Raw genomic sequence first — 22039 nt, forward strand, 5'->3', positions numbered from 1 at the left:
ATAAAGTGTGATGGATACCCGAAATTTAGAAGAAGGCATTCTCAAGGAGAATTATATATGCATTTTAAAAGTTTCCCTTCCTCATTCTTTAAGAACTTGGTTGATATGTAATCCTTACTACACTAACGTGGTTCAGATTAATGAAGAGACTGCATTTCTCTAGAAACTGTCCTAAATTCACCAGTTGGCAATTCATTTCAAGTGATGCATATACTTTCCTATAGTGAACTCACTCATCTCTTGAAGCTTAATGGAACCAAGTTCAGACAATTAAAAGAAGGTATCAAGTCTACACAATAAATAAATATCCTGATAGAATCGATCATTTCCAAAAGATTGAATGGGCAGAAAATATGAGTAAGTCTAAAAATACTTCACGTAAATTAATGAAACATCATATTGTGAAGAATACCAAGTTAAGGGAAACTAGTGAACTTAGCATTCTGTTAGCCTTTACAATTAACATCAGTGAAGACAGCCCTGTCATTGTTCAATTGAAGGACCATGGAAATTCTTATGTTAAAAAACTAAAAAAACTGTACATGTTAACAAACCTATAGAAAAATTCTGGTAACCATTAAAAATGGAAATGAAAACTTTCTGAACAAGCCCAGCAGTGACGTAGGCAATTAATAAACTCAGTGAAATTCTAAAGGGAAGTGCTTCTGTAGGGGGAGTGGTGCTTTCCCCGGCACTGGAAGGAGTGACCAGGTAAAGCTGGGGAAGGCTTCCTCCCTGGGGAATAGCTCACCCCTCGGTTGGTGCTCCCCAACTAGCACACACTTACATCACTCTGCAGGTCGTAGGCTTTCCTGGCTTGGATCACATCATTCTGGTCGGGAAAGCAAGACCAGTGGTGCAGGTACTGCCGATAGTCCACATTACTTGCTAACTCTTGACCTTCTTTGGCAGCACTGATGGACACCATGTCCACCGGGATGGAGATCTTGGCCTTGTGGTCATTGTAGGCCTTTTTGTACAGCCTGTCATTCTGCATCTTCATCACGTTTGCTGCCCAAACCAGTTTCGGGTCTTCCTTGGCAGTGCGACATCCAATATAATGGCCTTTCTGTTTCTCGTAAGTAGTTTTGTATAGGTACTGGTAGATGTGAACAGAAGAAAGAAGAGTTGTTTTCCCAAACTCACTTTTTCTAGACGGCCTGATCAAAATAACTCCATCTCCCTTAGATTACTCTTCTTTTTGGGCACTAATTATCTGTAAATCCATACTACAAGTTTTGTACTTCATGATACGTTGGTTTGTCTTCTATGTATATACGCATGAAAACATGGTGAGCACCTCTCAGGTTAGAACTGTGCTTCTAGATTACCCATTAACATAGGATTGTCCAGTGTTTCTCAAACTTCACTCATTGTTTGCCACCCTCATATGTTTTGTCACAAACAAGTGCCATCTCTACTTCACTCTTTTTTTTTTAAGTCCACTTGCTTCTTTGTTTAAATAAATTTATTTTAAAGGGTAAACTTATTTTAAATATATAGTCCTATTTAAATGGACAAAATCAGTATTTTTCTAGCACACATTAAAACAAACACAACTATTTTTAAAAATGCTTGTCCATGTATTGCATAAAATTATCACAGAACCGCCTATGCATGCTACACTTCAAGATACAACAGAATTCTTTGTACCCACTGAATCTCTATAAGCGCTTGTAACTAACTGATATTGAGAAGATACTGAAAAGAAAATGAAACTCTGTGATTAAAATCAAAAACAAAATCTGTTCTTAAACATAAGAAGAGCAGAACCAAGCAGAGATGCACGAGGGTCATCAAATTGTCGTAAAAGTTGTTCTCAAGTTTGGGATGTTAAAACAAGACACTAACAACAATGACCTCCATTCTACTTAAATGTAATTCCTGGGGAGCTAAGTTAAAGATTAATACAGTATTAACTCCCAGTGTGTCTCTCAGTTAGCGTTTGTTACACTGGGCAAGGAGGAGCTCTTACATCACTGGCGATATCCCTGGAAGCCTTGGCATGCTGGAAACCGATGGCATCTGCTCGCAGGTCATAGCCTGTCATCTTGACATCTTCCCAAGCTTGCTGATATTGTTTCTGCAAATAGAGATTGCAATGCCACAGTCAATCTGAAGAGGGAGCTACGGAGTCAGCATTACAGATGAGTTCAGGAATACATGTTAACAGTTACACTGAAAATTAACCTCCTCTTAAGATTTATAAAATAGGCTGGTTTCGTACTGGACTTAAGTTCCAGTCAATTTTTGACGACATTTAGTAAACTTGGTCTCCCAGTACCTAATTTTTTTAAAGAAGGACATTTAGGAGACCATACATCATTGAAAATGAGAGAAAAGATATATTGTTTGGCGTTTAAAAGGAAACAATCAATGATGAGCCACTAAAAAGAGAACTAAATATTACTATACACGCCTATGTATGCTTTTATGTTGTATTTTTTGCAAAACCACTGCATTTTTCCTCCCAACAAAGATAACGACACACATCTTTATATCATAAACACACTCGCGGGCACACACACACACACACAGACACACACAGCACTTATCATTAGCTCAAAGACTAGAAATAGAAGGAACAGTAGGGAAATGCCTTTTGCTAAACTCTCTCTGGAGCATATCTATGAAAGGTTGACTTAGGCAGAGAACATTGGGTAAGGTGAGTAGATGTGGAGTTCCTTACGTTGCTGATCTGTATGGCATTGGTTTTGGACTGAAGCATCAGTGGAGTGTCGGCTGGCACATGCACGTTAGCCTTCTCTTTGTCCCAGGCATCGCGATACAATGGCTGGTAAAAATGAGAAACAAAGGAGGGTTGATTAGGAAACAAGTCAATGACATGAATAAAATTATAGGTACAATTAAAGGCTCTCTTTGGATGTTCTCGGATATAAATGTAGATCACATTTACTTTTCATTAGTGTTCTATTTGGAAGATGCCAATGGTGACTTCAACAAGAAGAATACATTGGTGTATGATATAATATAGACGTAAAATGGGTCAGAAACAGGGTATTAAAATGATCCTTTTCCATTGATTCACATGTAATTATCTGCCAGGTAAGCCCACATTGCAGATAACTATGATAATCCACACTGACAATCAAGTCCTGGCTTTCTTGGCCCAAATAACTATCATCATGTCTGATATTGGGGCTGCCCTGGACTTTTCAACTTATTTCATGATTAAACAGCAATAAGGAGGTGGCAATTTTGTGATCGTGGTATTAGCTTGTGGACCTCTATTACAGGCAAGATCTCAAAATGTGTTCAAAGGATGTATCAGAGTGTGTGGAACATGAAGGTGCCTACCACACTTATATTGACCAAAGAGTTATCTAAGCAAATGAAATCTGGATACTGTTAATTGACTGACTGCATGAAATTCTATCTGGATACATGCACATTCAAGATTCTAATGCTGGTATTAGCAGATTCAAGTTCACAATTAGAATTTTTATTGAGGTTCTTCCATTTGTCTGAACATATCATCAGCCCGCCTTACCTCACTGATCTGTAGAGCATTGGTCTTTGCCAGGATGACTTCCGGGGTATCAACAATGCTGGTGAATTTGAGGGCCTCAGGCCTTATGCGATACAATCGTTCATTCAGGAGATTCTGGGCATTCTTCACTCTCATCACTTCCACCGAACCCTCTGGCAACCATCCAATACCCTTCAACCACTCCAGGTCTGATTTGTACACGTTCTACATGAGGGAGAGGACCACAGAGTGTGGAAAGGTCAAATTTGCCCCCTGGAGCACAATATCAGCAAACCACACGCTCCCTCTATTGAAATTGGTTGGGTGGCCAATCCCATGAAACTCAAGGATCAACATTAACTGTTAACATTCAGGTGTTAGATCTCTGGGAGAAGTTCACGGTATCCTACGGGAATTGGAGCAAGGCTGACAATGGTACTTATGGAATGAAGACACAATGGGACACAATTTTGTTTTTATACAAGGTTGAGCTTCTGGGCTCACCACTTGAAATCTGCCTTTTATGTACCACTGGGAATAATATCTGTAGGAATTTGGGAGGAAAAGGTCCTCAGAAGCATGTAGAGTGAAAAATAATGCATACCTATATCTCTATATACCTCTCTCTCTCTAAATATAATATAAGTATATATATCTATATGCACATTTTTCCTATATGTGTCAGATAAACTGGAAATCCAACATTTCCTTATACTTATATCTGTTTCTGAAATTTACATGTCCATCATGCAAATGTAATGGATCCGAACTAGTGGGACTGAAATTTTCTACCTAATTACGTAGAATAAGAGAAGATTTTCATCTTGATGAATAAGGCTTTGCCAGATAAGAAGAAATCCTCTATAAGATAGAAAATGTTCAGAAAAACTCTCCTCTCATGAAGCGTATAGAATGTGTTAGGTTCTGTTAAGTTTACCATTTCAATTATGTCCCTGGGGAATACCCTGTGACTGAACACACAGACACACGTCTCCCCATGAGTCTGGTGGTGATATACGCACATCACTCTGCAGTTCGTAGGCTTTCTTGGCCTGAATCACATCGTTCTGGTCAGGCAAGCATGTCCATTGGTGCAGGTAATTGCGATAATCAACGTCGCTGACCAGAGTCTGGCATTTTTTAGAATGCGTGATGGAAAGCATATCCACGGGGCTTTTGAACTTAGTCTTCCATTTGGCCCACGGCAGCCGGTACTCTCTCTCATTCTGAATCTTGCCAGCTTTCAGGGCCCACCGGATCTTGTTGTCATCCTTGGCTGTGGGGGTACCCACATAGTGTCCCTTCTGTTTCTCATGGTCAAGCTTGTATTTATACTGGAGATGGAGAAACAAAGCAGATGGATCACAGTAGGTACTCTTGATGCACCCAGGGCATTTGCTAGAAAAACTGAGAAGTGAAACAAGGCCACGCTTACGTCACTGGCGATCTCCCTGGAGGCTTTGGCAGCCTGGATAGGGATGGCATCCAGCCGCACATCACAGCTCATCTTCACTTCATCCCAACCTTTCCGGTAAATGTTCTGAGGAGGAGAAAAAATAAGGTATCATTCCAGATTCAAATTTACCAATACCTCCAAGGGCTCAAGTAGAATTAACATCATGGGAGTACAGTTTTGAAGTCCCAGAACCAGTTAAAGAAAAGAGACTAGGTGAAGGAATCATTCTGCATCATTCTTGTGGAATATGAAATCATGTCTGGAGTCCAAAGATCTGGGGTTGATAAGATTTCTTTCTTTTTAATTTGAATCATAGCCTCGATGTAGTTGTACATGAAAAGGGTTTAGCTGCTTCTTGTGTTGGTGTATTGGTAGCACTGAGTTAAGCTCAGACATTAATGAGCTATCATTGAATTTTTTTAATTCATCTATTTAATTATTTAATCCAATCCCATTTTGTAATCTTCAGAATCATAAACTTTTTACATTTGTGGAGTTTTTCTCCTCCAATATGGCTTCTTAGATCTTACATGATTGATGATGCATACTGTTTGGGAATATTATCTTCCTGCTGAAGCACAAGTGGATCTAATATCCATTTTCTAAGTGTAGCACTTTTTTGTTTGTCAGGAGAAGTTTATTAAGGTAGTGATTGATTTACAGGTAACTTTTAAAATATATGTTAATATTTAAATGGATACATTCTGTGTTGACAATGTCAGAAGGACTCAGAAATAACAGTAATTTAAATGTATAACTCGGAAATCACACCCATCAGTATGGGAGCCTGAACGGTACAGAAAGGAGAGGTGAATTTCAGTTACCGACAGTTTCATGGCCTTTGCATATCCGAAAAATGAGCGCTCAGATAAATTGTGTCCTTGTAAGTATGGACAAGTTACACATGAATTTTCATTCAACTTTTCATATGAATTTTGGATGAGCCTATTTAACATTTGAATTTCTTTTAAACAAATTGTATTCTCCACATTTTAATGTATTATACCAGAGAATAATGAAAACTTGTCATTATGTTATTTTTAATTTTTTGTTTTTTATTTATTTTGTTTTATTACATATATTGTTACTCTTTTTTCTTATGTAATACATTTTTGTTTGTTTATGTGGTCAAATATATTATTTATTTGAACTAAAAACTTCTGGGCTTGAGACCTAACTTCTTCACCTACTAACTTGGAGAATGCGGGCAAATTTCTTAATCTTTTCAAGTTTCAACTTTCCCATCTGATAAAAACAAAATATCTTACTCATGTGCTTAGTCTGAAGATGAAATAAATCAATTTAACGTGAATTTTCTTGGTTCCCTATAAAATCATTTACAAATATTCTGAAAACATTGTGCTTTCTAAATGATGGAAGCAGTTTCAAACAGTGGATTTTATCGAGATTATAATAATGGCAACACCATGTGTAAAGAAAATGTACATTTTGGTTAGCATTCAAATGAGATGTTTGATTTCTTCAAAAACACAAGCAGTTGTCATTAATATCTAAATATCTAAAGATTACTTTGGGCATAGTTTCAAATACAAGTCTTGCTTACATCATGTTATCAATGGTAGGATTCTGGTATTTCCACCTGAGAAATTTATCACGCAAAACAGAGTACACGAGACCTTCCAGAATTCTCCTGGCAAAGATGCCTATGGATCAAAAGGAACAGGCAGAGGAGTCCATGCTACAATGAAGAGCTGGCTGCCTCTCCATCCAGTCTCTTGGAGACAAGAGTACACTGAGCCATAATATTGATTCTCGAATGAAAAAAAAATCTATTAGCGTCCTAAAATTTTGTTTTCTTCCCAACTCGCAGAAAAAATTAGCTCCCAAGTGGATCATTACAATAGAGTTGATGGTGCAGTTTGGCACATGCCAAGGAATCGTTGCTTGGCATGCTCCTTCTCTCACAAAGAGTTATTATTTTTTGAAAGATGCAAAATTCCAAACCATGGTGAATTGCACTAAGGTAGTATCCTTCTTCTAAACTCATACTTATTCCACACACAGGGAACCTCTGTGATCCTTGAAGGCGGTACCTTTCTTGAACTTTGGTGAATTGTGTAGCTAAGCACGTAACTGAATTCTCATTTTACCTAATAGACTTTTAAGTTGATTCTCTTGTTTCTCCCAACATAAAATGATTTATTCTGCAAATAGTGATAATTTTGCTTTTCTCTTTGCAGTATTTATCTCATTGTTACTCAGTAATTATTTTGGCTTGAATGAGAAGCTTACTCACTTAGCTAGTACTTCCAGCAAATGTTAAATAACGGTGATGCTGGTGGGCATCCTTTTAATCCTGACTTGAGTGAGAAGCTTAGTTACTGATGATGACCCTGCCCTTTGATTTGAGATTTATTCTTTTAGTCATGTCAAGAAAATATTCTTTATTCTTATTTTGATAAGATTTCATTTTTCAAAAAGAAGGATGGATATTGGATTTTGTCACACACCTTTTCAAACCTAATAAAATAGGCATATGATTCTTCTCTTTTGTCCTATTACACTGTTAGCTTTCTGAATATGGAACCCTCCTGGCATTCCTGGATGAACCCTAGTTGTTTGTATCATATCATATTCATGTACTACTGCATTTCATTTGTTTATGTTTTATTTAAGATTTTCCCCATTATTATTGGTCTCCAGTTTTCATTTTTGGAACTATCTTTGGCAAGTTTTGGTAATTGTGATGGCTTTCCTTCTTTCACTGGGCTCTATGGTATTTTGTTTATTTCTTGAAGTTCTGAAAGAATTCTCCTATGAAATCATCTGGGCGACCCTGGCATTTGAGAGGGGAAGGAAAGCCTTTAATAACTCTCTTAATTTCTTCTTTTTCTGGGGTCAATTTTGGTAATTTATAATTTCCTAGAAAATCCCTTACAGATTCAGGTTTTAAAATTAATTTGTCTAAAGTTTTGCAAAGAAATCTCATAATTATTTTGTGTTCATCTGAATCTCTCATTAATTCTCTTTCTTGCTTGTGTGTCTCTTCATTCCTCTTCACTCTTTCTTGTCCTTATTCCCTTCTCCCTTCTGTCATGTTGACATTGGCTCGCCAATAACTGGCCTTGCCCAGTGACTCAGAGCCAGGGGTCGGTTCCTCTCCTCACTCCTGGTCAAAGGCTGATGGAAAAGAGTCTTGCCCACCCTCTCTCAGTCAATCTTCTCTCCCTTGGCTATGAAGAATTCCTTGGTGATGATATCAGAGCAACAATTTGGTCACTTTCCAAACAAAAAGGCAGTCTGTTGTGGTACTTACATTGCTCACATTAAGAGCATTGGCTCTAGCGAGATTAATTTCTGGAGTATCTGGCATTATGTGGATCGAAGTTTTATCCCTGTCCCAAAGTTCTCTGTACTTAGGCTATGGAAAGAAACACAATAAAAAAAATTACTTTGAAATTTGCTAGTTCTAATGCACAACTTTCAACTTTTCTGATTCAAAATCTTTTCATAGGAAGGTAAAAACTTCTAGAATCTTTTCACACAAGTTACTCAGATTTGATATGAAATCTGTATTAATACCTTTTATCAGTACTTTGAGTTTTTGTTTAAAATTAACAAGCAACAATAAAATAACCGTCAACATTATTTATTAAAATGCTTGCTATCATCAATATTCTTACTATCAGACAAATAGACTGCCACGTTAATTATTTATCGTTTATTTATAACACTGACATTCTAATATAGGGGGAAAAGTGACTTACAATACTAATGTTTTCAGCATTTGCTTTAGCAAGGACAACTTCAGGAGTGTCAACGACACTTGAGTACTTGAGTTTCACCACAGGTGTCCGATAGACACTGTCTCGTAGGATATGCTGGGCATTTCTGACTCTCAGTACTTCAGGAGACCCTTCAGGCATCCAGCCAATGCCACGCAACCACTCCAAGTCAGCCTTGTAGAGAGCCTGGGAAAGAAAGCAAAGTCAGGTAGAAGCAGCGGTTTTCTTTTTAATTGTGGTAAAGTAAGGAAGCAGATTTGTATGTTATATTTTATCTTACACAAACAATAATAAAAACTGAGCATGGGCTGACAAACATAATTCCTTGTGTGCACAACAGTGATTTGTCTGCTTTGTTTTCTGTGGCAAGGGGTCTGTGTTGGGCACCTATGAACATTCTATAAAGCTAAATGATGCAGAAGGAGCTCTCTGTTTGGGAAGAAATTTGGGTAATATTTAGGTAATCATCATACTAGCCAATGTGGACTTTATAGCAATAATAATGGCTCTCCACATAGCAGCCAGAATGATCTTAACAAAATTCACAATTCAATTCTGATGTCACAACATTCCCTCATCCTATGGTTGCTCTTTGGCCTTGGGATAAAGATCAAAATCTTAAGATGGACTAGAAGGCGTCGATGGTTTGGCATCGATCTCGACCTATTCTTGCAGCCTCCTCTCGTGCGTGCTTCCCTTTGACCTGTGCATTCTGACCGCACTGGTCTTCTTTCGGTTTGTGGTCTGCAGAGAGCCCCCTCGGCCTATGTTGGTCATTCAGCAGGAACGCCCCTTGTGTCCTCCTCATGGAGGCCACTCCTGCTCTCCCTCCATAGCCCCCTAAATCAGCACTTCCTCAGATAAGCTTTCCCCACCTCTCTTTTTCAGAGAGCCAAGGATCACTCTCTCTCAGCCATCTCATTTTTCACTGATATTCTCTAGTTAACATCTATTTCTTTGTTATCAGAGTGAACTCCCTAAAGTCAGAAACTTCTTGTTTCTTCTTTATTCACCATGGTATCTTTAGTGCTTAGCCTTACGCTTGGCACATGGTTCATTTAATAAATATTTTGAAAAGGATAATTAAGAATTCAATCCCTAATTTCACAGTTTTGATCTCATTTGGGTTTTCTTTTTTCAAGATAACACCTCCCTTTGAATTGGGATTTGCATTTTCTTGGTTATCTAAACCTGTTTTCCCTTCCAGATATAGGTAAGTGGTTAACCAGGCCAAGTTGCTCTATGTTAAACGCCAGTTATTAGTTTCAACAAAAAACTTTGTGTTCCTCAGAAATGGTATTTTAATAAGATACAAATATCAGCCTAAAAATGTAGTAAGAGTGAAAAATGTAGGAAAATTTCTACCTTGATGAAGAATGACATGATACATTTTAGTGTGTAAAGTATGAAGGATACTCAAAATTCAGAAGGAGGGATTCTCAAAGAGAATTATATACACATTTTTAAAGTTTCCCTTCCTCATTCTTTAAGAACTTGGTTATATGTGTTCCTTACTACACTAATGTGGTTTATATTAATGAAGAGACTGCATTTCTCTAGAAACTGTCTGAAATTCACCAGTTGGCAATTCATTTCAAGTGATGCATATACTTTCCTATAGTGAACTCACTCATCTCTTGAAGTTTAATGGAACCAAGCTCAGATAATTAAAAGAAGGTATTCATTCTACGCAAAAATAAATATCGTGATGGAATCCATCATTTCCAAAAGATTGAATGGGCAGAAAATATGAGTAAGTCTAAAAATACTTTAGGTAAGTCAGTGAAACACCATGTTGTGAATAATACCAAGTGAGGGGAAACTAGTGAGTTTGGAGCATTCTGCGAACATTTGAAATTAATTTCAAGGCAGACAGCCCTGTCATTCTTCAATTGAAGGACCATGAGCATTCTCGTACTTAATAAACTACAAACACCTCACACATTAACAAATCTATAGAAAAATTATGGGAGCATCATTAACAATGAAAATGAAAACTTTCTGAAAAAGCCCAGCAGTGACGTAGGCAATTAATAAACTTGGTGAAATTCTAAAGGGAAGTGCTTCTGTAGGGGGAGTGGTGCTTTCCCCAGCACTGGAAAGAGTGACCAGGCAAAGCTGGGGAAGGCTTGCTTCCCGGGGCTTAGCTCACCCCTCGGTTGGTGCTCCCCAACTAGCACACACTTACATCACTCTGCAGGTCGTAGGCTTTCCTGGCTTGGATCACATCATTCTGGTCGGGAAAGCAAGACCAGTGGTGCAGGTACTGCCGATAGTCCACATTACTTGCTAACTCTTGACCTTCTTTGGCAGCACTGATGGACACCATGTCCACCGGGATGGAGATCTTGGCCTTGTGGTCATTGTAGGCCTTTTTGTACAGCCTGTCATTCTGCATCTTCATCACGTTTGCTGCCCAAACCAGTTTCGGGTCTTCCTTGGCAGTGCGACATCCAATATAATGGCCTTTCTGTTTCTCGTAAGTAGTTTTGTATAGGTACTGGTAGATGTGAACAGAAGAAAGAAGAGTTGTTTTCCCAAACTCACTTTTTCTAGACGGCCTGATCAAAATAACTCCATCTCCCTTAGATTACTCTTCTTTTTGGGCACTAATTATCTGTAAATCCATACTACAAGTTTTGTACTTCATGATACGTTGGTTTGTCTTCTATGTATATACGCATGAAAACATGGTGAGCACCTCTCAGGTTAGAACTGTGCTTCTAGATTACCCATTAACATAGGATTGTCCAGTGTTTCTCAAACTTCACTCATTGTTTGCCACCCTCATATGTTTTGTCACAAACAAGTGCCATCTCTACTTCACTCTTTTTTTTTAAGTCCACTTGCTTCTTTGTTTAAATAAATTTATTTTAAAGGGTAAACTTATTTTAAATATATAGTCCTATTTAAATGGACAAAATCAGTATTTTTCTAGCACACATTAAAACAAACACAACTATTTTTAAAAATGTTTGTCCATGTATTGCATAAAATTATCACAGAACCGCCTATGCATGCTACACTTCAAGATACAACAGAATTCTTTGTACCCACTGAATTTCTATAAGCGCTTGTAACTAACTGATATTGAGAAGATACTGAAAAGAAAATGAAACTCTGTGATTAAAATCAAAAACAAAATCTGTTCTTAAACATAAGAAGAGCAGAACCAAGCAGAGATGCACGAGGGTCATCAAATTGTCGTAAAAGTTGTTCTCGAATTTGGGATGTTAAAACAAGACACTAACAACAATGACCTCCATTCTACTTAAATGTAATTCCTGGGGAATGGGGTTAAAGATTAATACAGTATTAACTCCCAGTGTGTCTCTCAGTTAGCGTTTGTTACACTGGGCAAGGAGGAGCTCTTACATCACTGGCGATATCCCTGGAAGCCTTGGCATGCTGGAAACCGATGGCATCTGCTCGCAGGTCATAGCCTGTCATCTTGACATCTTCCCAAGCTTGCTGATATTGTTTCTGCAAATAGAGATTGCAATGCCACAGTCAATCTGAAGAGGGAGCTACGGAGTCAGCATTACAGATGAGTTCAGGAATACATGTTAACAGTTACACTGAAAATTAACCTCCCCTTAAGATTTATAAAATAGGCTGGTTCGTACTGGACTTAAGTTCCAGTCAATTTTTGATGACATTTAGTAAACTTGGTCTCCCAGTACCTAATGTTTTTAAAGAAGGACATTTAGGAGACCATACATCATTGAAAATGAGAGAAAAGATATATTGTTTGGTGTTTAAAAGGAAACAATCAATGATGAGCCACTAAAAAGAGAACTAAATATTACTATACACGCCTATGTATGCTTTTATGTTGTATTTTTTGCAAAACCACTGCATTTTTCCTCCCAACAAAGATAACGACACACATCTTTATATTATAAACACACTCGCGGGCACACACACACACACACACAGACACACAGCACTTATCGTTAGCTCAAAGACTAGAAATAGAAGGAATGGTAGGGAAATGCCTTTTGCTAAACTCTCTCTGGAGCATATCTGTGAAAGGTTGACTTAGGCAGAGAACATCGGGTAAGGTGAGTAGATGTGGAGTTCCTTACGTTGCTGATCTGTATGGCATTGGTTTTGGACTGAAGCATCAGTGGAGTGTCGGCTGGCACATGCACGTTAGCCTTCTCTTTGTCCCAGGCATCGCGATACAATGGCTGGTAAAAATGAGAAACAAAGGAGGGTTGATTAGGAAACAAGTCAATGACATGAATAAAATTATAGGTACAATTAAAGGCTCTCTTTGGATGTTCTCAGATATAAATGTAGATCACATTTACTTTTCATTAGTGTTCTATTTGGAAGATGCCAATGGTGACTTCAACAAGAAGAATACATTGGTGTATGATATAATATAGACGTAAAATGGGTCAGAAACAGGGTATTAAAATGATCCTTTTCCATTGATTCACATGTAATTATCTGCCAGGTAAGCCCACATTGCAGATAACTATGATAATCCGCACTGACAATCAAGTCCTGGCTTTCTTGGCCCAAATAACTATCATCATGTCTGATATTGGGGCTGCCCTGGATTTTTCAACTTATTTCATGATTAAACAGCAATAAGGAGGTGGCAATTTTGTGATCGTGGTATTAGCTTGTGGACCTCTATTACAGGCAAGATCTCAAAATGTGTTCAAAGGATGTATGGAAGAGTGTGTGGAACATGAAGATGCTACCACACTTATATTGACCAAAGAGTTATCTAAGCAAATGAAATCTGGATACTGTTAATTGACTGACTGCATGAAATTCTATCTGGATACATGCACGTTCAAGATTCTAATGCTGGTATTAGCAGATTCAAGTTCACAATTAGAATTTTTACTGAGGCTTCTTCCATTTGTCTGAACATATCATCAGCCCGGCTTACCTCACTGATCTGCAGAGCATTGGTCTTCGCCAGGATGACTTCCGGGGTATCAACAATGCTGGTGAATTTGAGGGCCTCGGGCCTTATGCGATACAACCGTTCATTCAGGAGATTCTGGGCATTCTTCACTCTCATCACTTCCACCGAACCCTCTGGCAACCATCCAATACCCTTCAACCACTCCAGGTCTGATTTGTATACGTTCTACATGAAGGAGAGGACCACAGAGTGTGGAAAGGTCAAATTTGCCCCCTGGAGCACAATATCAGCAAACCACACGCTCCCTCTATTTAGATTGGTTGGGTGGCCAATCCCATGAAACTCAAGGGTCAACATTAACTGTTTGTATTTGGGGCTTAGATCTCTGGGAGACGTACATGGTATCCTACAGGAATTGGAGCAGGGCTAACAAAGGTACTTGTGGAATGACAGATACAATGGGACACAATTTTGTTTTTAAACAGGTTGAGCTTCTGGGCTCACCACTTGAAATCTGCCTTTTATGTACCACTGGGAATAATATCTGTAGGAATTTGGGAGTAAAGGGTCCTTAGACGCACATACAATGAGAAAAAGATACATTCCTATATCTATATATACGTCTCTCTTTCTCAATATAATAGAAATATATATATATATACACATTTTCCTATATGTGTCATATAAACTGGAAATCCAACATTTCCTTATGTTACTTCTGGTTCTGATATTTAGATATCTCATTATGCAATTGTAATAAATGGATCAGAACAAGTGGGACTGAAATTTTCTACCTAATTACATGGAATAAGAGAAGATTTTCATCTTGATGAATAAGGCCTTGCCAGATAAGAAGAAATCCTCTATAAGAGAGACAATGTTTGGAAAAACTCTCCTCTCATGAAGCGTATAGAATGTGTTAGGTTCTGTTAAGTTTACCATTTCAATTATGTCCCTGGGGAATACCCTGTGACTAAACACACAGACACACGTCTCCCCATGAGTCTGGTGGTGATATACGCACATCACTCTGCAGTTCATAGGCTTTCTTGGCCTGAATCACATCGTTCTGGTCAGGTAGGCACGTCCATTGGTGCAGGTAATTGCGATAATCAAGATCACTGACCAGAGTCTGGCATTTCTTGGCCTGAACAATTGACATCATGTCCAATGGTGTATTGTGAATTCCTTTAGACTTCTCATAAGCTTTCTTGTATTCTCTTTCACTCTGGATCTTGGCAGCATGTATGGACCATACCAGTTTGGGGTCATCTTGTAGGCTGCGGAAACCCACGTGGTGGCCCAGTTGCTTACGGTAACCTTCTTTGTATTTGTACTAAAGTTGTAAAAAATCAAATAAAAAGTCATATGAAAATAATATACTAAGAGGACTTTTCATTAAATATTTTCAGAATATTTTCTCAGCGTTAATGTAAATGGGCTCAACATTGGCTGTCATTATCTGTTTCAGTTCACTTTAAGGAAATTAGATAGGGCTATTTTAGGTAGTTTTATAGAGGACATGAGTAAATCAGGAGGGACATAAAATGGTGAACAAGAGTAAAAAAAAATAATAGCTAACATTTACTGAGCAATCACTATACACCAGACACTATTATGAGTACTTCAAATGTATTAGGTTGATCCATATAAACTTGCTGAATTTTTTAGTTAAAAATAGTGAATAGTGGCGATTATAACCTCATTTAATCCTCATGACATTTCTATGTGGTAGATAATATTATTATCACATGTTTCAGATGGGGAAAATAAGGCACAGTGAGGGTAACCATTGTCCCCAAAGTTGCCTGTCGAGTGTAACACTAGGTCAGATGGCCCCACAAAAGTACTGAAGATACCTCAGGTAGGAAAAAGTCATATGTGTGGTTTTGGAGACAGACAAGAAAGGTGCATGTTTCAGGAATGGAAAGCAAGTTTGTTGGTTTCGATCAGAAGATGACAACAAATGGACTGTGGACAAGAGTTTCTATCTTGTCATCACTTGTCCTAAGTGTCTTAGGACTAAAGTAAGATAGTTTCTGTTTCTTTCCTATATTGGGTAACATAGGAAAGTTTGGACGAGAGAGAGAGAGAGAGAAAACTGGGAATAAGGCAGATACTGTGGATCAGCTATGGTTTTTAGAGATAAAACTAAGGAATGAGGAGGAAGAAAGAGCTGGATACATAAGATGAAAAATAGAGAAGCAGTTGGAGAAAGGGAACTAAAGTGGCTTAAAGATTTGGAACTGGGGGGGCTTGTAGGGCAATTATTTTGACAGTTAGTAAGTTTTAAAATTCCTATTAAATACACTTCAAAAGAGCTTCAAAATACACTACTAAGAGCATTATACATAAGCCTCCATTATAAAATCTTGTATATAAAATGTGATTTCAATCTTAAGTCCTGTATGAAACTTCCATCTGTGATTAATATTTATGGAGAATGTCATAAACATTTGTAGGATAAAATGACATTGTATTGGTTTCTGAAATTTTCCCAAGAACTTAGCATAGACTCTTCATGATATTTTACTTCTACTTAGAAACAACTTAGAAGTTATTTACACAGATACCTCACCTATGTTAACTTTAATGTGTTTCATCCCATTTTAATGTTTTTAAATAGGGAAAGTCTTTAGTGCGAGACAAAATGCAATTGTTTGCATAGATTTTTAAAAACCCCAAAATTCTTGAAAAATGCTCCGCCCATTTGTTGTACAGAAAAGAAAAACCACAAGGAAATAGAAGGACCTTACCTCGCTGGCAATTTCTCTGGAGGCTTTGGCGTGTTTGATTTCAATGGCGTCTGCTCTTAAGTCATATCCTTTCTGCTTGGCCTCATCCCAGTCTTTCTGGTAGAGTTTCTAATGAGGGAAAACAGGTTTGTTTACAAGAATTGAGAATAAGCAAATATACTCAAAGTAGTCATAATATGAATCCTAAGGCATAATATAAACAAAGGCAGCATAAGGAAAAGAGTCACTTCTGAGTTCTTCTTTTGGTTATTGGCTATTTACTTTGTGGAGAGCAGGATACTTCTGATAAAAATTTTAAAGCTAAACAACTAAATCTACTAATATTTGAATATTTGCATTCATCACAATATGATACACATCTGAAAATATCCCACCACACAGTATATTGGAAGCTAAGACTCAACTGTGAAGCTAGAGAACCTTCCTCAAGGTCCGATATAAGACCTGATAAGCTTTATCCTAATGTTGCCCTTTGACTTCTCAGAGGTCTCTGCTAAAGGGATGTGACCTAGATATTCATACATATCCTGCTCTTTGGGTATACAGTCATGCGTCGTTTAACAACAGGAACACGTTCTGAGAAATGCACCATTAGGTGATTACATCATTGTGCAAACATCATGGAGAGTACTTACACAAACCTAGATGGCATAGCCTACTACACACCTTGGCCATATGCCACTAATCTTATGGGACCACTGCCGTACATGTGGTCCATCATTGACTGAAACTTTGTTATGCAGCATATGACTGTAATTAAAAATTATCTTTTGGCTTTTCTTACGGCCTTGAAATGTCAAACAAGAAAGTTATGGATCAATCAAAAACCTAAAGACAATAGAGACTGTTTCCTCTTATTCTTTCATGTGTAAGAGGCACTTAACTAAGGATTTCCTTATTCTCTATTAATATACAATGAAGCTGAGCTGTGGACATTGGATATAAGACAACAATTTCAAGGTTGAAAGGAGGACACCATTAGGCGTTAGGATTCAGGTATCCCAACTCTTGCAGTCCAAGGACCCAGCCACGTATCTAAACTAACGTTTGAAGACAGAATTTCCATTCATATTGCATTGGGAATGGTAGCTAAAGAGAAAATGTCTAGTACCAAGAGCTGTACACATCTCTAAGACAGGTCATTTGTCCATTATAACACACTCCACACACTGACAGATCTTGTCCCATAAGGGCATTTACACTTCATACTTATGCCTCTTACATTGCTGATCTGCAAGGCATTGATTTGGGCCTGCAGTATGAGTGGCGTGTCAGAAGGAATGCTGACATTGGTTTTATCTTTATTCCATGCTTCTTGATACAGCCTCTGTGGAGAGAAGGAAAATACTACTTTAATACAGCAATAGAGAGTGGATATCTGAAACATTAAGACTTAGCATCTATTTAACCCGGAAAAATGTTTTTATATATGTTTGTGATGGTTAATTTTATGTGTTAACTTGGCTGGGCCACAGTACCCAGATATTTGATAAAATGTTATTCTAGATGTTTCTGTGAAGGTATTTTTTGATGAGATTAGCATTTATATCAGTAGAATTTGGGTAAACCAGACTACCCTGTGCAATGTGGGTGGGCCTTGTCTAATCAGTTGAAGGCCTTAACAGAAAAAAGACTGACCTCCCATGAGCCAGAATTTCTGCTGGCAGACAGCCTTTGGGCTTGAACTGCAACTCTTCCCTGGGTCTCCAGCTTGCTGACCTATCCTGCAGATTTTAGACTTGCCAGACTCCACAATTGTGTGAGCTAATTCCATAAAATGAATCTTTCTCCTCTCTCTCTGTCATCCTAGTAGTTCTATTTCTCTGGAGAACTCTGACTAATACAACGTTATGCCATTTAATATGAAGCATTAAGCCACAAGTTTTAGTATTTAAGAGGAGTTAAATAAATACTTATTTCCCTCAACTGCAATGGAGTGACATTTTTTATTTCAGTGCTTCAAAGTGTGCATGTATGGCAGGGGAAAGGCACGTTGACATTTGCCAGAGTTCTACTTTGCATGAGCCTTCACCAACTAATCAAGAGATTCTTAGAGTTGCTCCCATCACTATAAGTCTTTGAAGAGGAACAGACTACTTGCTCAGTTTGGGTGGCATCATCCGAAAACAGAGTCCCATAAAAGGAAAGCTTGGTAATAGGATTGTTCTTACCTCACTCATTTGCAGAGAATTGGCTTTTGCCAGGACCACTTCCGGAGTGTCAACAATGGACGTGAATTTCAAGGCTTCTGGTCGCGTTCTGTAGAGTCTTTCATTCAGCAGGTCTTGGGCACCCTTCACCCTGGTCATTTCCACTGAGCCTTCTGGCATCCAGCCGATGCCACGCAGCCACTCCAGGTCTGCTTTATACACATTCTAGAAAGATATTAGACAGAAATTTAGTTCCAGTGTTAGACATACCACCCTTAATTGAAAAATAAAGTCCATGGGAGTGAGGGGTTGATAAGCATAGGAGATAGTAGTTCCAAAAAAGTAAGACCTGAGATTTTACATGACTCGGGGGTTGTAATATTGACGATAGAGTGATTTGTAAAAGCATAATTATTTATATTAGCCATGAATAGGAATAAAATAGTAATAATGCTGAATTTCACGATAATTATTTTATATTTAAAAAAATTATATCACTGAAAAATTTTTTAAGGGAATTTTGTTGAATCTCATTCCATTTTCATCCTATAATAACTGACCCAAGGAAACTCTGTTTAGTGTTTTGGATATAGTACAATAGTGGCAGTTATTTTAAAAACATTGAAATAATTTATGTTTGTCTGAAATATATTTTCATTTCCAGAAAGTACAAATGACATGAAGAAAATAGTCTGGAATCTAGGCCAGGGAATACAGGACATGACCTAAGTAGGGTTCTTCATCTATATTCTTTGCTTCCCATGACAACTCCTACATATGAGTTTTGTACTAAATGATGTGAATGGTGCCCCCCTGGAGTTGTGCAGTGCACAACTGTTGGGTCAGTCCACAGTGGCACTGACTGGACAATTAATAAATCAATGTCCTCCCATTCCACCTTTCCCCAAATTCATGTTACATACATCACTCTGCAGTTCATAGGCCTTTTTTGCTTGGATAACGTCGTTTTGATCAGGTAAGCATATCCAGTGATGCAGGTAATTTCGATAATCAATGTCACTGACTAGAGTCTGACATTTCTTGGCCTGCAAGATGTCTAACATGTCCACTGGGCTACTGAACTTGGTCTTCCACTTCTGGAAATCCTTCTTGTATTCCCTGTCACTTTGGATCTTCCCTGCATGTATGGCACACATAATCTTGGGGTCATCTTCAATGCTCTGGGCTCCAATGTGGTGGCCTTTCTGTTTCTCGTATGCTTCTTTGTATTTGTACTAAAATGGCAGAAACACAGGTTTAGAAACACAGTTTTAAGACCATATGCATGCTAACAATTACAGACAACACGAAAACCCACAAGCAAATGGACAAGAATTTCATATTGCAAACATTTTGCCATCTCTAAGCAACTTTTAACTAACATTTTATACTATCATAAATGTAACTATAGTGTAATCATATATCTTCATTGGTGGAAGCCTTCCCTGCAGCAACTCTTAACTACAATTCCAAAATGTATTTTTCTTCTCTGTGACAACAAAGGGAAGGTCTTAGAAGGTAGGAAGCAAGACTGGGGAACACATGTAGAAGCAATTACCAAGTGTGGCCCACCAGCAGCGCTATGGTTGTTCTGCAACGTGAGACCGAAGGGGGTTAGACAGAAGACACTTACGTCACTGGCGATGTCCCTCGAGGCCTTGGCACTTTTGATGGAAATAGCATCAGCTCTTAGATCATAGTCCTTCATCTTTGATTCATCCCATCCCTTGGTGTAAAGTTTCTAGAAGGAGAATAATACACAACAGAAAAATAAAAGTGTTTTAGAAAGTTAACAGGCCTATCCCAGACAGGAAAGTGGTAAGGCTGAAAAGATATCTTAATTAGTCCTAGAAAGGCTTAAATGACAATCAGGAAATCTCTTACTTGGCTGACATTGGCAGAATTACTCTTGGCCAGTAGGATTTCTGGAGTGTCTGGCATCACATGGATAGAGGTTTTGTCAGCATCCCAAGCTTCCGTATATAAATGCTACGGGGGGAGATGAGATAAAACCCTTTGTTAAACCAACACATTTGTGTTATTACCAAATTTAACACATTTAACTGTTAAAAAAAAAAAGCCTTTTTAAGGCTATTTGGTGGTGAGGCAAGCGAAAGGGCAGTGGGAGGAGGGAAGCATGGCAGTATTTAAACAGCTGTATGATAGTTTTATAGCTAATATGAACCAATATAATGGTCTCAATTATTAATTCTTTTCCTCCAGTGAATCTCAAGCTTACTTATAGGACCTCCAAGGATGGAGCTTGGCTATAGAACTCCACCAGGTCCGTGCTGTGTGATCTTGAGAAAAGTACATAAGGCCTCACTTTCCTCATTTCTAAGAGGGGGATAATCATATTTTTTTAATTGTGTGTTTTTCGAAGATTAACTATAACATAAGCAAAATGCCTGAGTCATAGTAGGCACTCAATGAATTTTATGGTGTTTCCTATTGTTAAGGATCACCGTGGTTGCTGTTGATGGGCATGGTATAAAATAGAATTTCTGGAGTTTTAATACCCCAAGCTCTGGACTTTGCTACTAAGAGCTAATTTCATATCCTGCACTGAGCACTCAGTCTCACTACTTGAATGTTTGGAAGACATCCAGGCAGGCGTGGGAGAATTCAGATGAGTTCAACTCAATCTAAAATGTGCATGTTAAGGGCCTACCCATTGGATAAAGAATTAGCCCAGGATCAGTAAACAGATTGTAGAACTCTGGAGAAAAGAAGTGATCATCTATTTTGTGTAATGAAAGCAAAAGCAACAATAGCAACTCACTTTCCAAAGTGGATTTCCACCACCTAAGGCGGAAGAGCGAACCAAGCAACTAATTTGAGTTGTGCACTGGCACTGCTCTGAACACTGGGTTTCCCAGATTGCAGAACGAAAGGCTAAACGGCTGTATATTTCTTAAGGATGGATAAAGAGAGGCCAATGGCTTGAGTGTGCTCCACCTAGGGGAATGTGCAGGGAAAAGCAATGTCTTTGTGGATGTCTCCAGGTCACTGCTCAGAAGAGTGTGTGCATTACTCCAGAGAAGTTATCCCAAGCTATATCCTCATGCACACAGAGAATTAGGGGACACCATGTTGAAAAGAGCATGGAGGTCCAACTAGAACTCAAGCGGATGCCCTATTGAAGACCTACATGAGAATCAGGCCCGTTACATCTCCTTTCTCTGGAAATGCTTAGAGTGGCATTTCTCACTTTATGAGCCAAGTCTGCGGAAAGTAAGACTCAGGCAACTGGAAACAGCTGGAGACTCACCTTGCTCATCGTCAGGGCATTGCTCTTTGCCAGGACAATCTCTGGGGTGTCTGTAACGCATGTGAATTTGAGCTGGTCTACAGGCTGGCGGTACTTCTTCTCACTCAGGATTTCTCCAGCTTTCTTCACCTTCTCGACCTCTACAGAGCCAATCGGCACCCATCCAGTGCCTCTCAGCCATTCAAGATCAGCCTTGTAAATAGCCTGAAAATGAAATAATGTCAAATATTTGCAGAAATTACATAGACAGCCTGGTGTCTGATCCTGATTTAGCATATA

At 38.4% G+C, this 22039-nt stretch overlaps 1 protein-coding gene across 4 annotated transcripts in view; it reads right to left on the reverse strand.

Moving 5' to 3' along the window:
• NEB (nebulin) overlaps positions 1-22039 on the reverse strand; it is a 233271-nt gene that overhangs the window by 105107 nt on the left and 106125 nt on the right. For 3 of the 4 annotated variants that reach the window (XM_058548960.1, XM_058548961.1, XM_058548959.1), the window contains exons 76-95: positions 21761-21964; positions 20374-20478; positions 20123-20230; positions 19413-19724; positions 18511-18714; positions 17562-17666; positions 16340-16447; positions 14608-14919; positions 13605-13808; positions 12781-12885; positions 12068-12175; positions 10881-11192; positions 8675-8878; positions 8224-8328; positions 4926-5030; positions 4513-4824; positions 3512-3715; positions 2690-2794; positions 1976-2083; positions 788-1099 (exon numbers count right to left, since the gene is read on the reverse strand). In XM_058548960.1, coding sequence (XP_058404943.1) covers positions 788-1099; positions 1976-2083; positions 2690-2794; positions 3512-3715; positions 4513-4824; positions 4926-5030; positions 8224-8328; positions 8675-8878; positions 10881-11192; positions 12068-12175; positions 12781-12885; positions 13605-13808; positions 14608-14919; positions 16340-16447; positions 17562-17666; positions 18511-18714; positions 19413-19724; positions 20123-20230; positions 20374-20478; positions 21761-21964 — 3642 coding nt within the window. The remainder of the gene's footprint in view (positions 1-787; positions 1100-1975; positions 2084-2689; positions 2795-3511; positions 3716-4512; positions 4825-4925; positions 5031-8223; positions 8329-8674; positions 8879-10880; positions 11193-12067; positions 12176-12780; positions 12886-13604; positions 13809-14607; positions 14920-16339; positions 16448-17561; positions 17667-18510; positions 18715-19412; positions 19725-20122; positions 20231-20373; positions 20479-21760; positions 21965-22039) is intronic. The other variant, XM_058548962.1, reaches the window with a different exon arrangement.

The sequence above is a fragment of the Diceros bicornis genome, chromosome 10 (genome assembly GCF_020826845.1).
Source record: "Diceros bicornis minor isolate mBicDic1 chromosome 10, mDicBic1.mat.cur, whole genome shotgun sequence".
NCBI classification, from domain to species: Eukaryota; Metazoa; Chordata; class Mammalia; order Perissodactyla; family Rhinocerotidae; genus Diceros; species Diceros bicornis.